A 19,994-nucleotide genomic window follows, 5' to 3' on the forward strand; every position below is an offset into this window, starting at 1 on the left:
CAGGGGAAAAATGCTCTCAAGCCCTATGACTGTTGTGATTTTTAACCTACATTTCCTGGAATATAACATTATATACTCTATAATGCCAGGAAAAATGAAGTTGAGTGAGTTCAGTGACTTAGAAGTAGAGATTCTCTTTATAAAAATATTTGCAGTTTTTTTCCTGCCTACAGAAGTAAGATGACTGCAAAATTCAAGCAATATAGAAATGTGGAAAAATGAAGTTGAGGAATAATGCCAGGAAAAATGAAGTTGAGTGAGTTCAGTGACTTAGAAGTAGAGATTCTCTTTATAAAAATATTTGCAGTTTTTTTCCTGCCTACAGAAGTAAGATGACTGCAAAATTCAAGCAATATAGAAATGTGCATCATCGGAGAGATAACCTTCATGGACAAGCTGGTGTCTATTTTGACAGAATTTTTTTCTATGCTGACACTAACATTTATTATTCATTATATATATGCATATATATAATATATATGTATGTACACACATTATATGTTTACAGATATGAGATCATTCTATACATACTACTTTTCAGCCTGCTTTCTTTACTCTGCATGTCTTAGAAGTCTTTCCATGCACATGTGTATAGCTCACTCTGATCTGTTTAATGGAAATCTATTGTAGAATTACTCCGTAATTCATTCACCGAACCGTATACTGATTAGCAGTTGGATCATGTACAATATTTTCACATAACAATGGCTGTTTCATGCAAACATAGCTCTGTGTACCTGTATGAGTGTCTCTGTAGCCAAATTCCCTAAAAGTGGAATTTGAGATAATGGTTAAGAAGTTTAAAATTCAGACACTGTCAAATGCTATTCAGAAATGTACGCTCCCACTAACAGCAACACTTCATCCTCACTGACCCTGGGTGCTATCACTCTTTTTAAATTTTGCCTAATTGACTGATACAAATAGTATAAAATAATATAAAAATATATAGAAATCCCTTGTAATGGAAGTATTAACTAACCTTATTGTGGCAATCATTTTGCACTGTAGACATGTATCAAATCATCACAGTTGTACACCTTAAGAGTTACCTATGTTATATGTCAATAAAATCTCAATAAACCTAAAAAAAATGAAATTTAAAAATCCACTCTAAATGTCTTATCTAGACTAGTTCCACTTACAGGCAGTGACTGGATGAATTTCCAACAGTTAGTAAAACTAAGCTGTGGGATCAGCATCAAACTTGTGCAACTCTACCTGACCTGATCACAGGCTCTTACTCCTGGTGTTGATTTTGGTTTTTATTTGTATTTTTCCATGGTCCCAATTTCTTCAATTGTGTATTTTAACATGTAGCACCTGAAAAATACACTTTGGAAAAGGTATTGTATAAATAGATGTCTCCAAGTGGAATGATTCCACTCCAGAGGATACACAAGAAATTCCCCAGGGGATTGGAAGAAAATACTAAAATGTTTATTTAGATTTGTTTCTAAAATCTAATTCTCTTAAGTTTTCTATTTGTGAGTATATTTTATGATTCATATATTGTATCAACACAGCAGCAATTATATATACACATATTTTGGAGGAGTATGTTAATTTTTTTTTTTTTTTTTGCTAATTAAAGGTGCAGGATTTACAAGAGACCACTCATGTAAAAACTAGATAAGTAATAGAGAAAAAAGGAAGGAGAGAAACGAAACATGTGTGAGAGCTCTCAGGACTTGGAAAACATCACACATTTAAAGCAAGAAACATACATTTTTAAAAATGAGTTATTTTGAACCACTATAAATACTTTGATTATTTTAACCCAGCTTTACCATAACTCCATGTAAACAATTAAAATGGCTTGACCGTTAAATGCAATTTAGGAATAAGCTCATTTTTAATTTTTTTTATTTTTATTTTTGCGGTATGTGGGCCTCTCGCTGTTGGGGCCTCTCCCGCTGCGGAGCACAGGCTCTGGACGCGCAGCCCCAGCGGCCATGGCTCACACGCCCAGCCGCTCCATGGCATGTGGGATCCTCCCGGACCGGGGCACGAACCCGTGTCCCCTGCATCGGCAGGTGGACTCTCAACCACTGCGCCACCAGGGAAGCCCAAGCTCATTTAAAAAAAAAAAAATTCAAGTGGTTTACTTATCTTGTACCCTTGTGTACTGTTTGGATTTGTTTTTTTTAACCAAATGTATGTGCTGTGTGTATAATACTTAAATATGGGAGTATAAAAAGATAGCAAAATACCTGAATAGCCATTTTTCCAAAGAAGATATACAGATGGCCAAAAGACATATGAAAATATGCTCAAGATCAGTACTCATCAGAGAAATGCAAATCCAAACCACAGTGAGCTATCACCTCACACCTGTCAGAATAGCTACCGTCAAAAAGTCCACAAATAACAAACGTTAATAAGGATGTGCAAAAAAGGGAACCCTAGTACGCTATTGGCGGGAATGTAAATTGGTGCAGCCGCTATGGAAAACAGCATGGAGGTTCCTCAAAAAACTCAACATAGCACTGCCGTATGACCCAGCAATCCCACTCCTGGGTATATACCTGAAGAAAATGAAAACACTAATTTGAAAAGATATATGCACCCCATGTTCACAGCAGCATTATCTACAATAGCCAAGATATGGAAACAACTTAAGTGTCCATCAACAGATGCATGGATAAAGAAGACGTGGTATATGTATATACAATGGCATATTACTCAGCAATAAAAAATAATGAAATTCTGCCATTTGTAACAACTGGGTAGACCTAGAGGGTTTATGTTTAGTGAAATAAGTCAGTGAAATAAGACTTATATGTGGAATCTAAAAAATAAAATGAATGAATACAACTAAACAGAAACACACTCGCAGATAAAGAGAACAAATTAGTGGCTACCAGTGGGGAGAGGGAAGGGGGGAGGGACAAGATAGAGACAGGGGACTAAGAGATACAAACTACTATGTCTAAAATAAATAAGCAACAAGTATATATTGTACAGCACAGGGGAAAAGAGCCATTATTTTGTGATAACTTTAAGTGGAGTATAATCTATAAAAATATTGAATCACTGTGCTGTACACCTGAAACTAATAAAATATTGTAAATCAACTATACTTCAATTTAAAAAAATAATTGATGGCTAGCTACAAATGCAATAAAATAATTAAAACAAGAAAAGCTAGCAAAATAAAAATGAGAAACTTTTTAAAATAAAAGATTCCATCAAGCAACTAACTTTGATGAGATTTTTAAAAAATCACATAAAGTATTGATAGCTTTTACTCTTTGAATTTTTGCTTTACATAGAACTAGTTAGTCAAGTCAAGCAAATTAATATAACTACAGGATGAATATGGTTAGAATGGATTCTCTCTCTGCATGACAACATCATGAACTCTGTGCTTTTCCAGCTGCTCTAGAGAGAGCATAAGCAGAGGTGTGAACCAATGTAAGGTAATGTGATGTGATATAATGTCATCATGTGATGATGTGAAGCTGATTCCATTGCAGGCATGATCACACGACTCCGCCACCCTGTGTCAACGAAGGCCAACAAAGTTCCCATCTCCGTGTCCTTGGGAAGTGGTATGGACATGCCCTTGGGTTCTTAAACTCCATTTCCTACCATTTTTCATTTTATATATATATATATATATATATATATATATATATATATATATATATATATATATATATGTGTGTGTGTGGTTAATTTACTGGAAAAAAAAAGATGGAAGACAGGGAGGAGATCCCTATTCAGCTTGTGTCAGGGAGGGCTTCAGCTCTAATATGTTCATTCGTTTTCTTAAACAAACTGAAACCTTTTCTGTCCTCCCAACCTAACTCTGTAATCTCCCCAGCATTACCAAAAAGACTGACCCAGTCATCAGCCTCTAGAACCCCACTGCCTGTCCTTTCTTCTTCTAGGATTCTCTGCCTGCTCAGGGGAGCCAGTTTGCAACCTGGATCACAGCTTAATTTATTTTATAAGAAAATGTAATGATATTTTACTAAGCTAAGGGCACTGAGCACATTTTGACACCAAGTCTTTCCAAGATGCCTCTGGTTGGCAAAGGTTATTTCACTCTAACTTTTCTTGTCAATAATTGTAGGTGCTTCAGGAACAATACTGTTCTGGTGACATTATCATGTGGTCTAATAGATCATAAGATCATATCACTAAGGATTTTCTTTTTAAGTGATCAACTTAAAATTAAAAGGTCTTGCTGTTCTTCATATTGTCAGTGTTAAACTCTCATTGGAGAGGGAACCACTTGGGAAGCTGTTAGCCCCAAAGCCTTCTATTCTCATCCTAAAGAGGGTCTGTCTTGCCTTATTAGGAATCTGGGAACTGAAAAGAGAAGAGATTATGCTGTTGAAGGAGCTGGGAAGTGGCCAGTTTGGAGTGGTCCATCTGGGCAAGTGGAAGGGGCAGTATGATGTTGCTGTTAAGATGATCAAGGAGGGCTCCATGTCAGAAGATGAATTCTTCCAGGAGGCCCAGACCATGATGTAAGTTTCTCCTGAGGAATGGTGGTTTACCCTCACCATGAGGGGACATTCATGCTAACGGATCTGTCCCTAACATTTGCAAGGCCTGAATCAAGAGTCCACATAGCATAGAATATATAACGGAATATTACTCAGTCATAAAAAAGAATGGAATAATACGATTTGCAGCAACATGGATGGACCTAGAGATGATCATACTAAGTGAACACAGACAAAGACAAATATCATATGATATCACTTATATGTGGAATCTAAAATATGACGCAAATGAACTTATTTACAAAACAGAAATAGACTCAGACATAGAAAACCAACTTATGGTTACCAAAGGGGAGAGGTCAGGGGAGGGATAGATTAGGAGTTTGGGATTAACATCTACACACCACTGTATATAAAACAGATAAGCAACAAGGACCTACTGTACAGCACAGGGAACTGTATTCAGTATCTTGTAATAACCTATAATGGAAAAGACTGTGAAAAAGAGTGTGTGTGTGTTTGTGTGTGTGTGTGTATCTGAATCACTTTGCTGTGCACCTGAAACTAACACAACATCGTAAATCAACTATACTTTAATTTAAAAATGCACCATTTTTCAACAGGAAAAAAAGAATCCACAGATCATAGATACAAATATTTAGAAGTTATAAGTCAATTTAACACCCATTACACAAAATTGCTTCTATGCGTCTCCTCTGACAAGTATACCTTCACAACAACCTGAAAGGTCGTATTCAAATTTAGAATTCTCAAGGCTCTTTAGAGAAGTCAGCCTCTGGACCATGCTCCCCACCCCCCGCAAAACTCCACCCCTCCCCTTTCTCTTCCCACCCCCAGGCCCATCCTGTACTCAGTGCCTATGTGCAGACATAGCATTCAGTACATCCGAGCTCCCTCTGTGTCTCCCACAAGCAACTATCTCGGCTAGGGGTAGGCACACCAACGGCATGGTTCACTCTTGGGGAGATAGACCAGGAAGAGTCTGCAAAGGTCCTGGAAGAGGCCTCAGTACTTTGTGGGCAGGGGATTCCAGAGTCCTGGTACCCCAAGAGTGATAAAGAGATACACTGGTTCTGAGTGGACATGTCTCCTTAGCCCTCTGGCCTCTTTGTCCTGTGGGGAGGGATGCGGTGGAATGAGGAACAGAGTGGGGCCCTGTAAAGCACATGCCCAAGGGCACGAGCTTCTAGTGGCCAGGACTAAGGCACTACTGAAAACTAATGCCCTACAACAATCCCAACACAGTGTGGTACAAGTCCTGTTCTCACCCTACTTCTTTCCTCATCTGATAAATGAAGATACCCTTCCTAATGGACCTCAGCTCCAAGCACAGCTCTCAACTCTTGGCAATTCATATGTGTTCTCTCTCTCTAGCTCTCCCCCTCCCTCTCCCTCTCCCTCCCCCTCCCCTCCCCCCCCCCATGTATGTAAGTACAAAGAACTCTTTTAATGATTATACCTCTTGTCAGCATGGTGAATCAGACTTTGAAGGGTGACCAACCATCCATTTTTGCCTGGGACTTCCCTGGTTTCAGCACTGAAAGTCCCACATCCTGGGAAACCCCTCAGTCCCAGGCAAACTGGGACAGTGAGCTGGCCATCCTACTCTAAGGAACCAATCAGCATGGTATGAAAAACAATGCTATAGCAGGCCTTTGGTCAAAGACACTTGAAACCATAAAGCCTAGCCTGCTACAGAGGAATAACATTTTTAAAAAATTTACTTAAACACTTATATACAGTGTTTACAGGCATCTCTCTGAGTGCTTTATAAACATTAATGCATTCAATCCTCATAAGAAGGCTATGAGGGATGTACCATTGTTGTCTTTGGTAGGAATACATTGTTGTGTTTGGTAGGAAACTAACGCACAGAAATGTTAAATAACTAGCCCAAGGCCACCAAGCTAGTAAAAGTGGCAGAGCAGAGATGCAAACCCAGCAGACCTTCCAGTGTCCATTTCCTTAGTCATTCTTTTATGAAAACCAAAGGCACCCGGAGAGTCAGAATAACCACTTTTACTGCAATTGCCCAATTGTTTGGAAGCCGAGGTACTATGCAAACAGAAGCCTTTGGCTTGGGCTGGCTTCACGGGCACACGACCTGCACAATGTCGAGGGCTCCTGCACTTAGAAGGGCTCTGCGCTTGGTTTAATGCTGTGCTGTCACCATTGAAATTCTTAATAATTCTTACACAAGGATCCCTGCATTTTCACTTTGCACTGATCCCTGCAAATTATGTAGTTCATCCTGTCTCTGGCAATTGTACTGTCATAAAACGGGGGAAGGGGTCCTTGATGTCAGAACAGAAAAATCCGACAGAAACTCCCTTAGGGTCATGGTGTAACCCCTGTGTCATGGTGTAACTTTAAAAGATATTTTTTGCTATTAGAGAGCTGGTAATCCTACAGAATCCTAAAAAGTCATTAACAAATCACCTAGTCATAGAGAACGAGTCCAAACTGTATCATCAGGGGAAACTGTTAAATCTCAAATGTAACGGTCAAACGGAGGCCTGAAATGTGGGAGGTGTCAATTGACATGGTATTCCTACCATGTGCCCCCTGGGCAGTGACTGAATTTGCTCAAGGAACACCTTTTATTGGGTGATAGACCTTGGTCCCACCACAAGCTTTCCCTTTGAAGGGAGCAACGCAGGTCCCTAACACTGCTCAAATATGCATAACCCAGCCTTGAGTAACATGATAACACATGTCCCTATAGTTAAACTAAGGAGGAAAAAAATAACTGAATATTTAATGAATCCTCATCTGTTAAAAAAATTGTCAAGTTGACATGTTAAATTTAATTTACTCTACACATCTGAACATTAAAGAATCATCCTGTAATGCTCATCATCATTAATTTTTAGAGAAATGCAAATCAAAACTATGAGGTACCACCCCACACGAGTCAGAATGGCCATTACCAAAAAAATCTACAAATAACAAATGCTGGAGAGGGTGTGGAGAAAAGGGAACCCTCCTACACTGTTGGTGGGGATGTAAATTGGTGCAGCCACTATGGAAAACAGTATGCAGGTTCCTCAAAAAACTAAAAATAGAGCTACCATATGACCCAGCAATCCCACTCCTGGGCATATACCCTGAGAAAACCATAATTGGAAAAGATACCTGCACCTCTATGTTCATAGCAGGACTATTTTTTTATTGGGGTACAGTTGCTTTACAATGTTCTCTTAGTTTCTGTACAGCAAAGTCAATCAGTTATACATATACATATATTCCCTCCTTTTTAGATTTCCTTCCAATTTAGGTCACCACAGAGCACTGAGTAGAGTTCCCTGTGCTATACAGTAGGTTCTCATTAGTTACCTATTTTATATACAGTAGTGTATATATGTCAGTCCCAATCTCCCAATTCATCCCACCCCCCCTTCCCCCCTTGGAAACCATAAGTTTGTTTTCTACATCTGTGACTCTCTTTCTGCTTTGCAAATAAGTTCATCTATAGCAGCACTATTTACAGTAGCCAAGACATGGAAGCAACCTAAGTGTCCATCGACTGATGAATGGATAAAGAAGATGTGGAACATATATACAATGGACTATTACTCAGCCATAAAAAAGAATGAAATAATGCCATTTGCAGCAACATGGATGGCCCGAGAGATTATCATACTAAGTGAAGTAAGTCAGACAGAGAAAGACAAATACCATATGATATCACTTAGACGTGGAATCTAAAATATGACACAAATGAACTTATCTACAAAACAGAAACAGACTCACAGACACAGAGAACAGACTTGTGGTTGCCAAGGGGAAGTGGGGTGGGAGAGGGATGGAGTGGGAGTTTGGGGTTAGCAGATGCAAATTATTATATAGAGAATGGATAAACAACAAGGTTCTATTGTATAGCACAGGAAACTATATTCAATATCCTGTAATAAACCATAATGGAAAAGAAAAAAAGAAGCATCCTGTAAATTGATAAGAATAGATCAATTACATAAGGACTAGTTGATGAACATCATAATAGCTGTCATGACCTACTCGAAGTACTATGTCACGTGGTTATTCTTTTCTAAGTTTATCATCAAAAAAATAACGTCACAATAATGCAAAATGAAATTTTTTTAAAAAGGAAAATCAGAACTAATCTCACTTCTCTAACATGGAAACTATTTTCATTTTACCTACACCCTTCATATTCTATTTTTTTTAAGGAAATGTTTAGACATGAAAGTTGGATGCTTTAACATGGAAATGACTTCTCCTAGGGTATAGCTTCCTCCAAATCAGCCATGGAGTTCTCAAGATGCCACGAGACTAAGCAGGATTTCTGAGGCAACAGACCACTGCTTCCCTGATTCTCTGTAGCAAAGTTGAACAAGCACCCAGAACAGCTTAACGGCTGCTGAGGTTGTCAATATCCAGGAGGAGGCAGCATTTTTCTGCTTCCAAAGGCTAATGCTCCCAGAATCGGACCCTTCCTCCGTTCCACTAGAAGGGGGGAAATTAAAACACACAAAAATCTGACAGTGATTCTTTTTCAGGACATCTGGAAAATGCAGTATGGAAATTCAGTATTGAACTTTGAACATCTGTTGTTTCCAGGAAACTCAACCATCCCAAGCTGGTGAAATTCTATGGAGTGTGTTCAAAGAGATACCCTATATACATAGTGACTGAATATATAACCAATGGCTGCTTGCTGAGTTACCTGAAGAGTCATGGGAAAAGACTTGAGCCCTCCCAGCTCTTAGAAATGTGCTATGATGTTTGTGAAGGCATGGCCTTCTTGGAGAGCCACCAGTTCATACACCGGGACTTGGTAAGGAAAGAAAGCTATCCCCAGCTCCCTCCTCGAGCGATGGGGCCACTGGGAGGGACGGCAAGGAGGGCATCTTCACTTATACTTGGCTCACTTGTGACATGCTTAAGCGCATGACATTTTTGTAATCAAAATCACAATTTCACAATAAAATACTTGAAGTATAGAAAGAGTAGAAGTAGCCATCAAGATCTATGTAGTTAGGTTGCGGTATAAAGGAAAACAGATGGAAAGGAAAGACTTTGGTCACTTTCCTGTTTCCCGGAACCATTTAACCCAAGGTTACCTTTACTCCAGGAAGGGTTTAGTGCTAAAGGAGTTGTTCAGTACCATAACCAAAAATACAAGAAATGAAATTTGTGTGTGTCTTTGGGTCAGGGTGGGCATGGAGAGCGTTCTGCTTGGTTTGCACTGGTATTGATTGATCTTTAAGATTTTCTTGTGCTGAACAGCAAACCTGCCATGCACCCTAGGCCAGTGTATTTGGGGTTCCCAGCGCAGCAGTTATGCCTTCAAAGTGCCTGTTAATGCACGGTGCCCTAGCAGTGTGGAGAGGGAACCCCTAGACATGATTTTTGCCTTCTCATTGATGAGCTCATGTTCTGTGTTTAATGTCTAACACCTTTCGTGCTGTTTGACAAGGATGGATGCTTGAGGCAAAATACTTATGGGAGCACATTTTCATTCTGAAAAATGGAAAATTGCGAAGGAAAAAAGACAACTCCTATACTCTAGATATTTCCTTTGAAATAGAGCATTTGGGGTTGTGATAGGCAATCTTCCATTTTGCTGAGAATTCTGCCAAAGAAAAGGAAAATGTCTGATTTTGATGCCAGGGGATTCTTGGTCATCTTTACTACTTGGTAATTTTGCTTTCCCTCTAAAGGCTGCTCGGAACTGCTTGGTGGACAGTGACCTCTCTGTGAAGGTTTCTGACTTTGGGATGACGCGGTAAGCCAATTCCCACAGGGCAGCCAATGCAACAGGGGTTTCCATTCACATCAAAATGCGGATATAGAACCTGCTCTCAATCAGGGGCTTAGAAACCGGGATCCCCTCCCCCACTCTACCTCTGCCCACCTCATTTCTCCACCCATAAGATGGGATTGTTCTTCAGAAATTGCCCCAAGTCCTTTTTAGTTCTTTCAACACCTTGATAAATATTTCCTAAACTTAAGAATAAATTCCATGAAAATCTTAAATATTCACATATAACATGTTACAGCCAGACATACAACCCAGAAAAGTTTAAAGAGCCTTGATTGAGTGAGCGTGTGTGTGTGTTGTGGCTCCTTCACCCCTTCTGGCTGTTTCCTCTTAACACTATATGTTCAAATGGACAGGGCAGTAACACTAGGACAATTTTTCTTGCCATTTTATTAAATTTCCTGTACCATCAGGTAAGGCAGTAGACTCAGATTCTCTCGGTGAGCACTCCAGCAACACTTCAGGATTTGAGAAATTAGTTTGAGTATGACAGCAGTTTAACAAGAGTCTTCCATTTCCTGAACTCTGAATCCTTATACTATGTAAGCCTCAGAGTCAATTTTCATGGTTTTACATAGGAAATGAAGACATACATGGTAGCCTTTCCATTCAACAAACATTTATTGAGTGCCTACGCAGTGCCTGGGCCTTATGAGAGATACTGAAATGTATGGGATACCCCTGCCCTCAAACTGCCCATGGTTTAGTCTACAGGGCAAGTAGATGTCCCTGCCATTGAGACAAAATACAGCTATAAAGTTGTGCCCACTCAACATAAACTCATGTCATTCTGAGGAGAGATAACGCAGTTTCAAAGCGATCTGAAGAGGTGACGAAAGCCAGCTCTATGTTTAGCCAGCATGGCCCTAAAACACCATAGGAAGATCTATTTTTTTTAAGTCTTCTCCAAATTTCATTAGAGAAGCTGCTCCTCTTCTGGGACCCCTCAGTGTTGCCAGGGTGTCCCTTTAGCTGCGTGCTCCCTGCCACCCTCCTCTGACCATGCACTTCCTCTCCAACGCCCACACTTCGAATGTGCAGCTCGCCTGAGCGCAAGAGAAAAAGCTGCTCACAGCTGCTCAGGACAGGGAGAGGCTCCCAGGCCGAGGGAGCTGATCCCACTTTGTTCTCAAAGCAGAAATATGGGCTGTTACGCCAGCATCCAGGGAATATACTGTCAAGTTCTTTGTAACTTAGGAAAAGGGGGCTGCACGTCTTGCTCTAAATAAGGGATCCTGGAGGCCATGCACCAGGCTCTGTTGGTCATGAAGCTCTGGGGTCACATTAGTCAGATGCCTGTGATTGAACTTGGTCCTGATGATTTGAAGGAAGGTTTAGGTCATGAGCAGAGCCCAGTCAGGGGTGTCAGGGTTGTTTCTGAGTGTCTGGTGGTGTCTGAGGAGCTGAGGGGGCTTGGGAGGGAAGTATGGAAGGTGCTATATGTAATCTTATGGAAGCATTATTTATTATTACTATTATTAATATTTCCCAGAATGATTTGCCATACCAGCTTTTTCAGCTATTTTAAAGTACAATAAACATCTCTAACACATTTTTGTGTGTGAAGTTTTCCTATAAATTATATCCAAAGTTTCAGTCTCCATCATTTTCATTTTTCTATTTTCTTGAGTTAGTAGTCATTATTTATGTCTTTTTTGTGGGCTTCTCCTTGATTAATTGTACAAATAATATATGCTTATTGTAAGAAATATAGCAATAGTGTATAAAGCAAAAAGTAGAATCTACCCCCCCACCCATTCCCCTTATTTTCAGCACTAGGAGTAACTATGGCTGACACATTCAGTGGATGTCCTTTCAAACCTGATTCCTAAGTGTACCCAATCATATACACAAATATGGACATTTACTGTTTGTCCCCACAAAAATGGAATCACATTACCTATACATGCTTTTGCACTAACCATAAACCATAGGCATCTTTTTATTTTGGTCAGTGTAGAGTGATCTCTTTTTTCATGGCTGCATACTATTCTATTAATGTACCATATTATATTTAATCACTCCTCAGCCTGGGGACATTGAGGTTGATTGCATTTTTATCGTTATTATAAACATAAGTGTACTGCATATCTTGAGCATATATTTTTATGGTCTTGATAACTTCATAGGATATTATTGCTGTCCATCATTGTTTACAATAGCAAAAGATTAGAAGTTACACGGTTAAACAAATTACGTTAATCCGTAAGAAGGAAGACTAGTCAGCCATTAAACATGATGCTGTAGGAGAATGTAACCATGGGGAAAATGTTCTTGATATGCCCTTAAAGGAAAAATAAAAGCAAACCTCAATACAACAGAAACCCAATTTTGTTCAAAGTATATGTAGAAAAAAAGATTGGAAAGTACAAGCAAAAATGTATCTTGAGTGGTAGCATGTGACAGGTTATCTTTGGGGTGGGATTCGGAGTGATTTTACTTTTACTTGTTTGTGTTTCTTTCTATTCACCAAATATTTTGCCTTCAGATTTTGCTATTTTCAAAGTTAGAGATCATTTTTTTAAATGCTTACAAGTCATAAGCAGCCTCTAGCTAAGCTCACACACCGAAAGGAAGCAAAAGGTCTGGAAAACCAAGGCCCTCCGCTGAGACCGGACGGCTGTATGTCCTGCATACTTGGCTGAAGGGCTGTGTTGATGTTTTCCTCTGCAGGTATGTTCTTGATGACCAGTATGTCAGTTCGGTAGGAACAAAGTTTCCCGTCAAGTGGTCAGCCCCAGAGGTGTTTCACTACTTCAAATACAGCAGCAAGTCAGACGTATGGGCGTTCGGTAAGAATGTGGCCACGTGGGACCCAGCCCCTTTGCATAAGCTGGCTTCCACAACAGGAAACCACAAGAGCAGCAACATCCATTTTCAGCAAAAGCTCTGGGCACTTACAAAATTACATGTGTGGCTAGAGACAAGCAAGGGATTGAAGAAGGTGATGGTGACCCTTTCTTGTGCTGGTGTTAGGATGTCTGCCACATATTGTATAACTGGCATACTGCTAGCACCTTCTCATAAAATCAAAAGGGATAAAAGTTTTCCCACTGAAGATTTCAGTTTTCAAAAAGGAGTCACCGAAAACTAAAACCCAGTTTGCATGAGGTACAAAACGGTGAAGGGCTTAAAATGAAGTCATCGACTTTCTGCACGGAAGCGGGGTGATAATCATTCCCTTCTGAATTGACCAGTTTGGGGGGCATGCCTGGTGTAAATACCAAACATGACTCAGCACTTTCTTTGGCCCATCCCAACTTCAACTAGTGTCCCTGTTAAAATTCATCATTTAGGTCAGGGGTCAGCAGACCATGGCCCAGGACCAATTCCAGTGGCCTGTTTCTGTAAGGAAAGTTTGATCGGAGCACAGCCATGTCCTTTGTACATATGGTTTATGTATTGTCTGTGGTTGCTTTTGTGCTTGCAACAGTAGCTGTCACAGAGGCTGCATGACCCTCAAAGCCTAGAAAACTTACTTTGTGGCCCTTTATAGAAAGAGTATGCTGACCCCTATTTTATTGAAAGATCTATATTGAAATTTAGTAAACGTAATTAGACAACAGAGACAATTCTTAAATTGTGATTCTGTAGATTTTCTGGTATTTTTCTACATTGGGAGGAATGTCAGGCTTGTTTAAAATCACTGTCAGATGAGCCCAGGATAAATATTCCAAATTATCATAAGGCTATGGAATCTATTAAATACAACTGAGAACTATTTCATGCCTGTCTGAGTCCATAAGCACAATTTGACTTTCTACATGACAGCCTGAAGAAAGGAAAATGTAGTCAGCTGTTTAGTTTTCTATGTGACAATTGTTAAAAATAATTATTCCTTTTGTAAAATTGGTACTGTTCATTGTAAAAAAAAATAATAATCCAATGTATACAGAAAAAGGAAAAACCACAGAGAGCATTTTGGTGAATACTTGAAGTCATTTTGTGCTGATGAACTTGTCAGAATTAGTTTCAATCTCTTTGTGTCAAATGATATGCCTTATGAGAGATATTTTTAAAAATCGGTATCCTTACTCCATAGTCACAGCTGGGTTTTGACCAAAACATTGCATTACCCAGGCTGACTGCTTACCTTATGTGCCAGAATTTGGCTCCAAATATTTTCTGGCTGTTTCCAAGAACTAAATTCATTCTTAAATAATCTGTCCCCAGTGAAGATACTCAAAATAAACCAGGACCTCTGAAAGCAATTCTCAAAGAGGAGTCCCACAGATATTTTAAGCAATGATATTATTCTTGAGATAAGTGGTTAGCCTTCCAAAGAGACAACTATGAAAGGGGCAACACGTTTTTTGATGGTTGTTTTAGAATATTTGTTTAAAAAAAACCCACAGCCACCATAACTTGTAACATTGCCTTACTGTAAATATTTTACAAAAAAATCTGTAGCCCTAAAAGTCAAAGATGTTTTGAAGTTAGTACTTCAGTTATGGTTCTAGAACAATTTTCTCCCTTCTTACATATTTCTAGTTTTCCAAGCTTTTGAAGCTGGCTGAGTGCTGGAATTCTCTGGCTTGGCCAGTACATCACAATGGCCACCATTTAGAGAGCATTTAAAATGTCTCCAGTGCCCTTCTAAATGCTCCGCGTGTTTCATCCTATTCAATCCTCACGACAACTCTGTGATGTGCAGATATCCGCATATTACAGAAGGCAAGCAGAGCTGAGAAGGACTAAGAAAGTCGCCCAGCCTGTAAGTGGCAAACCTGGGCCTCAAAAGGCACGTCTGACTGGCCCCAAACGCAACCCTCTTGACCACCATGACCAGAACTCGGTTTCTTAACCTGGAGTCCACCATACACTGGATACTTCCAGAAAATACCCTGTGAACTTCCAGACAAGGAGCCCGAAAACGCTGTGCATTCACTTCCCCGAGGAAAAGCTAATGCTTTTAATCAGATCCTTGAAAGGACTCCTGACCCACAAAGTATTCTAGAACACTGTGGCAATAGAAAAGGAGGAACGTTGCCCATGATTTTATCTTAAATTTCCACCAAAAGGTAATTTGATGGTGCAGTGAAGCTGTTGCCAAGGCAGAGAAGGGCGAGGACTCCCATCCATTACTCCTAAGAGCTGGAGCTGGGGCTTGTCACGGTGGGTTGGACCAGGCCTCAGCCGCCTCTCTGAAGCAGCCCAAGGGCCTTGACCCCAGGGAGCTCCCCCTGCAGCTGCCCTGGCGGGTCCCCCGTTTCCCGGCAAGAATGGGCGTCCGGGTCTCAGGGAACAGGGAGAAGAGAGCCTGGGCTCCGTAAGCTATGGTCCAGGCCCGCCCTCCCTACCCCGTCCTCCATGCTTGGACTCATCCCCCAGGGATCCCGGCTCTGACCCAGAGCCTTCCTGACCTGCCGCGTGAAGCTCGTTCGACAAACTGTACCTTTTGACGCTGGCTCTCTCTCCTCTGTCCGCCGCCACCCTCCCCATGGTGCAGGGATCCTGATGTGGGAAGTGTTCAGCCTGGGGAAGCAGCCTTATGACTTGTACGACAACTCGCAGGTGGTCATGAAGGTCTCCCAGGGCCACCGGCTCTACCGGCCCCAGCTGGCGTGGGACACAGTCTACCAGGTCATGCACAGCTGCTGGCACGAGGCGAGTGATCCACTGGCGGGAGCGGGCACGCGCCGGGCGCATCCGGGCCGGTGGCTGCGTCACCGCCGGAAGAAGCGTTTTTGAGGCGGGGACGGGGGTGGGGGTGGGGGTGGGGGCACCTGCTACAGAGCAGGTGGAAATGGCCCTGGGCCCCTGCCCTCAGGTGTTTGTGATCTGAAACCAGCACTGTAGGCGCCAACAACTTAACAAACAACTTGTATCAGCAGTGTTCTAAGGACTTTACGAATATTAACTCATTTATTCAACAGGAAACACACTATGAGTAGGTACTCTTATCATGGCTAAACGAACAGAAGTGGAAACAGAGACCCAGAGAGGTTAAGTGACTCGCCCAAGCTCACACAGCTAGTAAGAGGCAGGCTGGCTAGTGTCAGAGGCCCTGTTCTCAACCACAACACTGGAGGGTCTCTCCTCAAGGAGAAAATGTGTAACAGAGAACAAATAACACGTGTAGAGAGCACAGAATGGACAGCAGTCTGTTCTCCCTTCCCCTGTCTCCCAAGTGCTGAATAAAAGCCTTCCATGCAGGGAGAGAATAAGAGTATCTTTTTTTGTGGGACTGAAAACAGAAAGTAGCTTATAATTATATGTGCAAATTAGAAACATAGACAAGTAAGTACAGGAAGAGCTCAGAGGACACAGGGAGCCCAGCTTCCGGAATGCATCGTTATCTGAGCCAGGTCTGGAAAGCCCTACAGAGCTTCCCCAACTATGTGGGTGGAGACACAGTTCAAGGGTGTCCAGGTGAGAGCGACCAGCACAAGCACAGGTGGGGAGGCAGGAATGAGCACTGCATGCTTGGCTGGAGCTGTGGTTGGAAGGGCTGGAAATGAGTTTGGAAGAGTACGTCTGGTCCTGTAGCCTGAATGACAAGGAGAGGAGTGTGAGTTTGGCTTTCTATAGGCAACACGGAGCCCCTGAAGACATTTGCGAGTGATGTGATAAGAGACTTCTAAGAACATTCATCTAAGAGCCCGCAGCCCATAGCCATTATACGGTGTGGCCTCATTGACAAACGGGCCTAATGCTGCCGTCATGCGTTCACACATTCATTCATTCACTCGTAAGAGACAGATCAGTGTCGTGGTTAAGCGTGTGGACTCTGGAGCCAGAATGCTAGCTCTGGGTTGAATGCTAGCTGTGGGACCTTGCATAAGCCTCCTAACATCTCTGTGCTTCACCATAAAATAGTACTTAACTGATAGGATTATTGTGTGGATTGAATGAGTTAATATTATAAAGTCCTTAGAACAGTGCCCGGTATACAGTAAGTGCTCTAAGTGGTTGTCGTTGTTGTTACATGTTAATAGAGCAGCTGTGCACCAGGCACTATGCGGGTGCTAGGAATAAATGACTGCACAGGATTTAAAGAGTTCCTCATCTCTTGTGTTGGAGCCTAGAATTCCACTTTGGAAGAGTTACTGACTGCATCACGTAACATTTTATCTTTTAGCTTAAATTCTTCTTGGAATGTGGGCACTTGGTGACTTCCCACCCAATGTCACTTGAAATACTATCTAAGGCTCTCCCACTCTTTTTTACCCCAAATGTAAAGGGGATGAGAGCCTTAGGCAGCACTAGAGGGTCAGAGAAGGGTTAGAGACCTGGCACTGCCCACAACCAGGCAGACTCACTGCTGTCACCTGGCCGATGGAGAAGAGGAGCAGACAAGGGTGTTTGAGTTGAAGCTGGGACCCTCCCTGGCCCTCCCCACTCCAGCTCCTGGGAATGTGCCTGCACCATCAGATGGACAGGGGGCCCTGAACAGGAAGGAACTGCCTTCTTCCTACAGTTGGTCCATGAAAGTGTGAGGATTGGGGCAGAATCCATTGAGAGGGGGTTGCACGGGGGCAGTCCCCAGCTGAAGGTCCTGCTTATAGTGAGTGTTTTGTAGTTTAGTCTCCCTTCTTTTTGGTATTTTATTTCACAATTTTGGGGAGAAAATTCACAATTTTCATTAGATTCCAGTTTAGCTTTCCCGTATTTCTTTGTACAAAAATGAACACGTATGTATAGGTGTGTGGTTTTGTTTCCCTTTCTTTCTTACAAAAAAAAAAAAGAGCATACAAATTCCTCTCCACAGGCATCGGCCCTCTAGCAACACAGACCATTGTTAAGCTTCTGAATTCCTGCCGATCTGATAGACGAGAAATGGCATTTTAGTGCAGCTTTCCTAGGTACATCTTTCATTATGAGTGAGGCATATTTTGAAGAGCATATGTATATCTTTCTGAGAATTATATGTCATATCTTTTCCCTTTTTCTATAAGGTTTTTGTTCCTCCCACCTCAATTTTAAAGATCCCTTTAGAAATTCAGGAGATTAATACTCTATCTCTGAAATAAATTGTAATTATTTTCTCCCAGTTTGTCACTTATCTTTGATTTAATTTATGATGTTCTTTGCCATGCAAAACTTTCTTTTTAAAAAAATACAGTTGACTACATCATTATTTGCTTCTTTTGCTTCTGGAAACTGAGTTATAGTTAGATAGGCTTTGCCACACCCAGATTGCAAAGGTGTTCACTCAGATTTTCCTCTAGTACTTTCATGGTTTCATTCTTTTACATTTAAGTGTCTGATCTAGTCTGTTTGTTTTGGTATATGGAATAAAAAGTATGGATCCAAAGATCTCGTTTTCTAAATGACTACTCAGTTGTTGAGGCACCATTTATTAAAAGACTATGTTATCCCCAGCAATAACATTCTATCGAATGGTGTCAAAATACCCAGTAACAGGATAGTAAATTTGCATAGGTATTTGGATTCATTTTGGGACTTTCTCTTCTGTTCTCTGGTCTCTATTCATGTGTTAGCACTGTATTGTTTTAATTACAGAGACTTTATAACACTTTTTTTAATGTCTAATTTTTTTGATTAATTTTTATTGGAGTATAGTGATTTACAATGTTGTATTAGTTTCTGCTGTATTTAACATGTTTTAATACTAGGTAGGCTAGCACCCCCTCATTGCTCATCTTTCTTTATAGTTTTCTTAGTTATTTTACATATTTAAAAATCCACAAACTAGATAATCAATTTGTTCAGCTTGAAGCCAGCTTGTTCATATTTTGGAGGAGACTGTATTTGGTTTGTATTTTAACTCGGGGAAATTGACCATCTTTATGGTATTGGTGCGTCCTATTCAAGGACAAGCAATGTTTTCTTCTATGTGGTCAAGTCTACGTTTGTATTTTTCAGCAGCGTTTTAAAGTTTTCCTCATTTGCGGGGGGTACATTTTTGTTCATATTTTATTGAGGTGTTGTTGCTATTGTAAATGGGGTTTTCTCTTCCATTACATCTTCTAATTGGTTATTGTACACATATAGGAAGGCTATTGGTTTTGTAAGTTAATTTTATATACTGCTCTCCTGGTGAATTCCTTTATTATTTGGGTTGGTTCTATCATTAATTCTCTTGGTTTTCCAAGGTCTGCAGTCGTATCTTATGCAAATAAAGATACTTTTTCTTCCCCAATTCTTAGGGCTCTAATTGTTTTCTCTTTAGAAGAAATGTCTATAGTGTTTCCACATTGTAAAATTTGCTAGTTTTAGGACTGAGGTATAAATATTTTACATAGTTTATTTTTAATCATAGCCCTCATAAACTAAACCATTGGGTTTTTCTTTTATTTAGCTTCCAGAAAAGCGGCCCACATTTCAGCAACTCCTATCTTCCATTGAACCGCTTCGGGAAAAAGACAAACCATGAAGAAGAAATGAGAAGTTCTGATGAGAATGAGTGTAAATGTTGGCCAACATTTTCATTCTTTTTAAGGGATGTAGCAAAGCACAGACATTGTAATTTAGCTAGTTCTTCTTAATGGTATTTTGTGTGCTGTTTGTTCTATTATCTAGAAATGAACAAGGTAGGAAACAAAAGATTTCCTTGAAATTTAGGTCAAATTAGTAATTTTGTTTATGCTGCTCTTAATATTATACTTCCCAGCCTATAGCAGAAGCACATCTTCTGATTGATTGCAAAATAGAGAGGGTGTGTACCATATGTAAAGATTGAACAGAATTGAAAAATTGTTGGATATTTGTTCTTTTCGTAATATCACCACTATCATGATAATTAAATATGCTATTAGCAAGTA

General features: G+C 40.6%; 1 protein-coding gene across 3 annotated transcripts in view; it reads left to right on the top strand.

Moving 5' to 3' along the window:
- Positions 1–19,994, top strand: part of BMX (BMX non-receptor tyrosine kinase) — a 49,753-nt gene extending 29,759 nt beyond the window's left edge. For all 3 annotated transcript variants that reach the window (XM_033427930.1, XM_033427929.1, XM_004269658.3), the window contains 7 exons: positions 3,480–3,554; positions 4,310–4,481; positions 9,063–9,279; positions 10,166–10,230; positions 12,940–13,058; positions 15,716–15,873; positions 19,532–19,994. In XM_033427930.1, coding sequence (XP_033283821.1) covers positions 3,480–3,554; positions 4,310–4,481; positions 9,063–9,279; positions 10,166–10,230; positions 12,940–13,058; positions 15,716–15,873; positions 19,532–19,606 — 881 coding nt within the window. In that variant the 3' untranslated portion in view covers positions 19,607–19,994. The remainder of the gene's footprint in view (positions 1–3,479; positions 3,555–4,309; positions 4,482–9,062; positions 9,280–10,165; positions 10,231–12,939; positions 13,059–15,715; positions 15,874–19,531) is intronic.

The sequence above is a fragment of the Orcinus orca genome, chromosome X, assembly GCF_937001465.1.
Source record: "Orcinus orca chromosome X, mOrcOrc1.1, whole genome shotgun sequence".
In the NCBI taxonomy this organism is placed as follows: Eukaryota; Metazoa; Chordata; class Mammalia; order Artiodactyla; family Delphinidae; genus Orcinus; species Orcinus orca.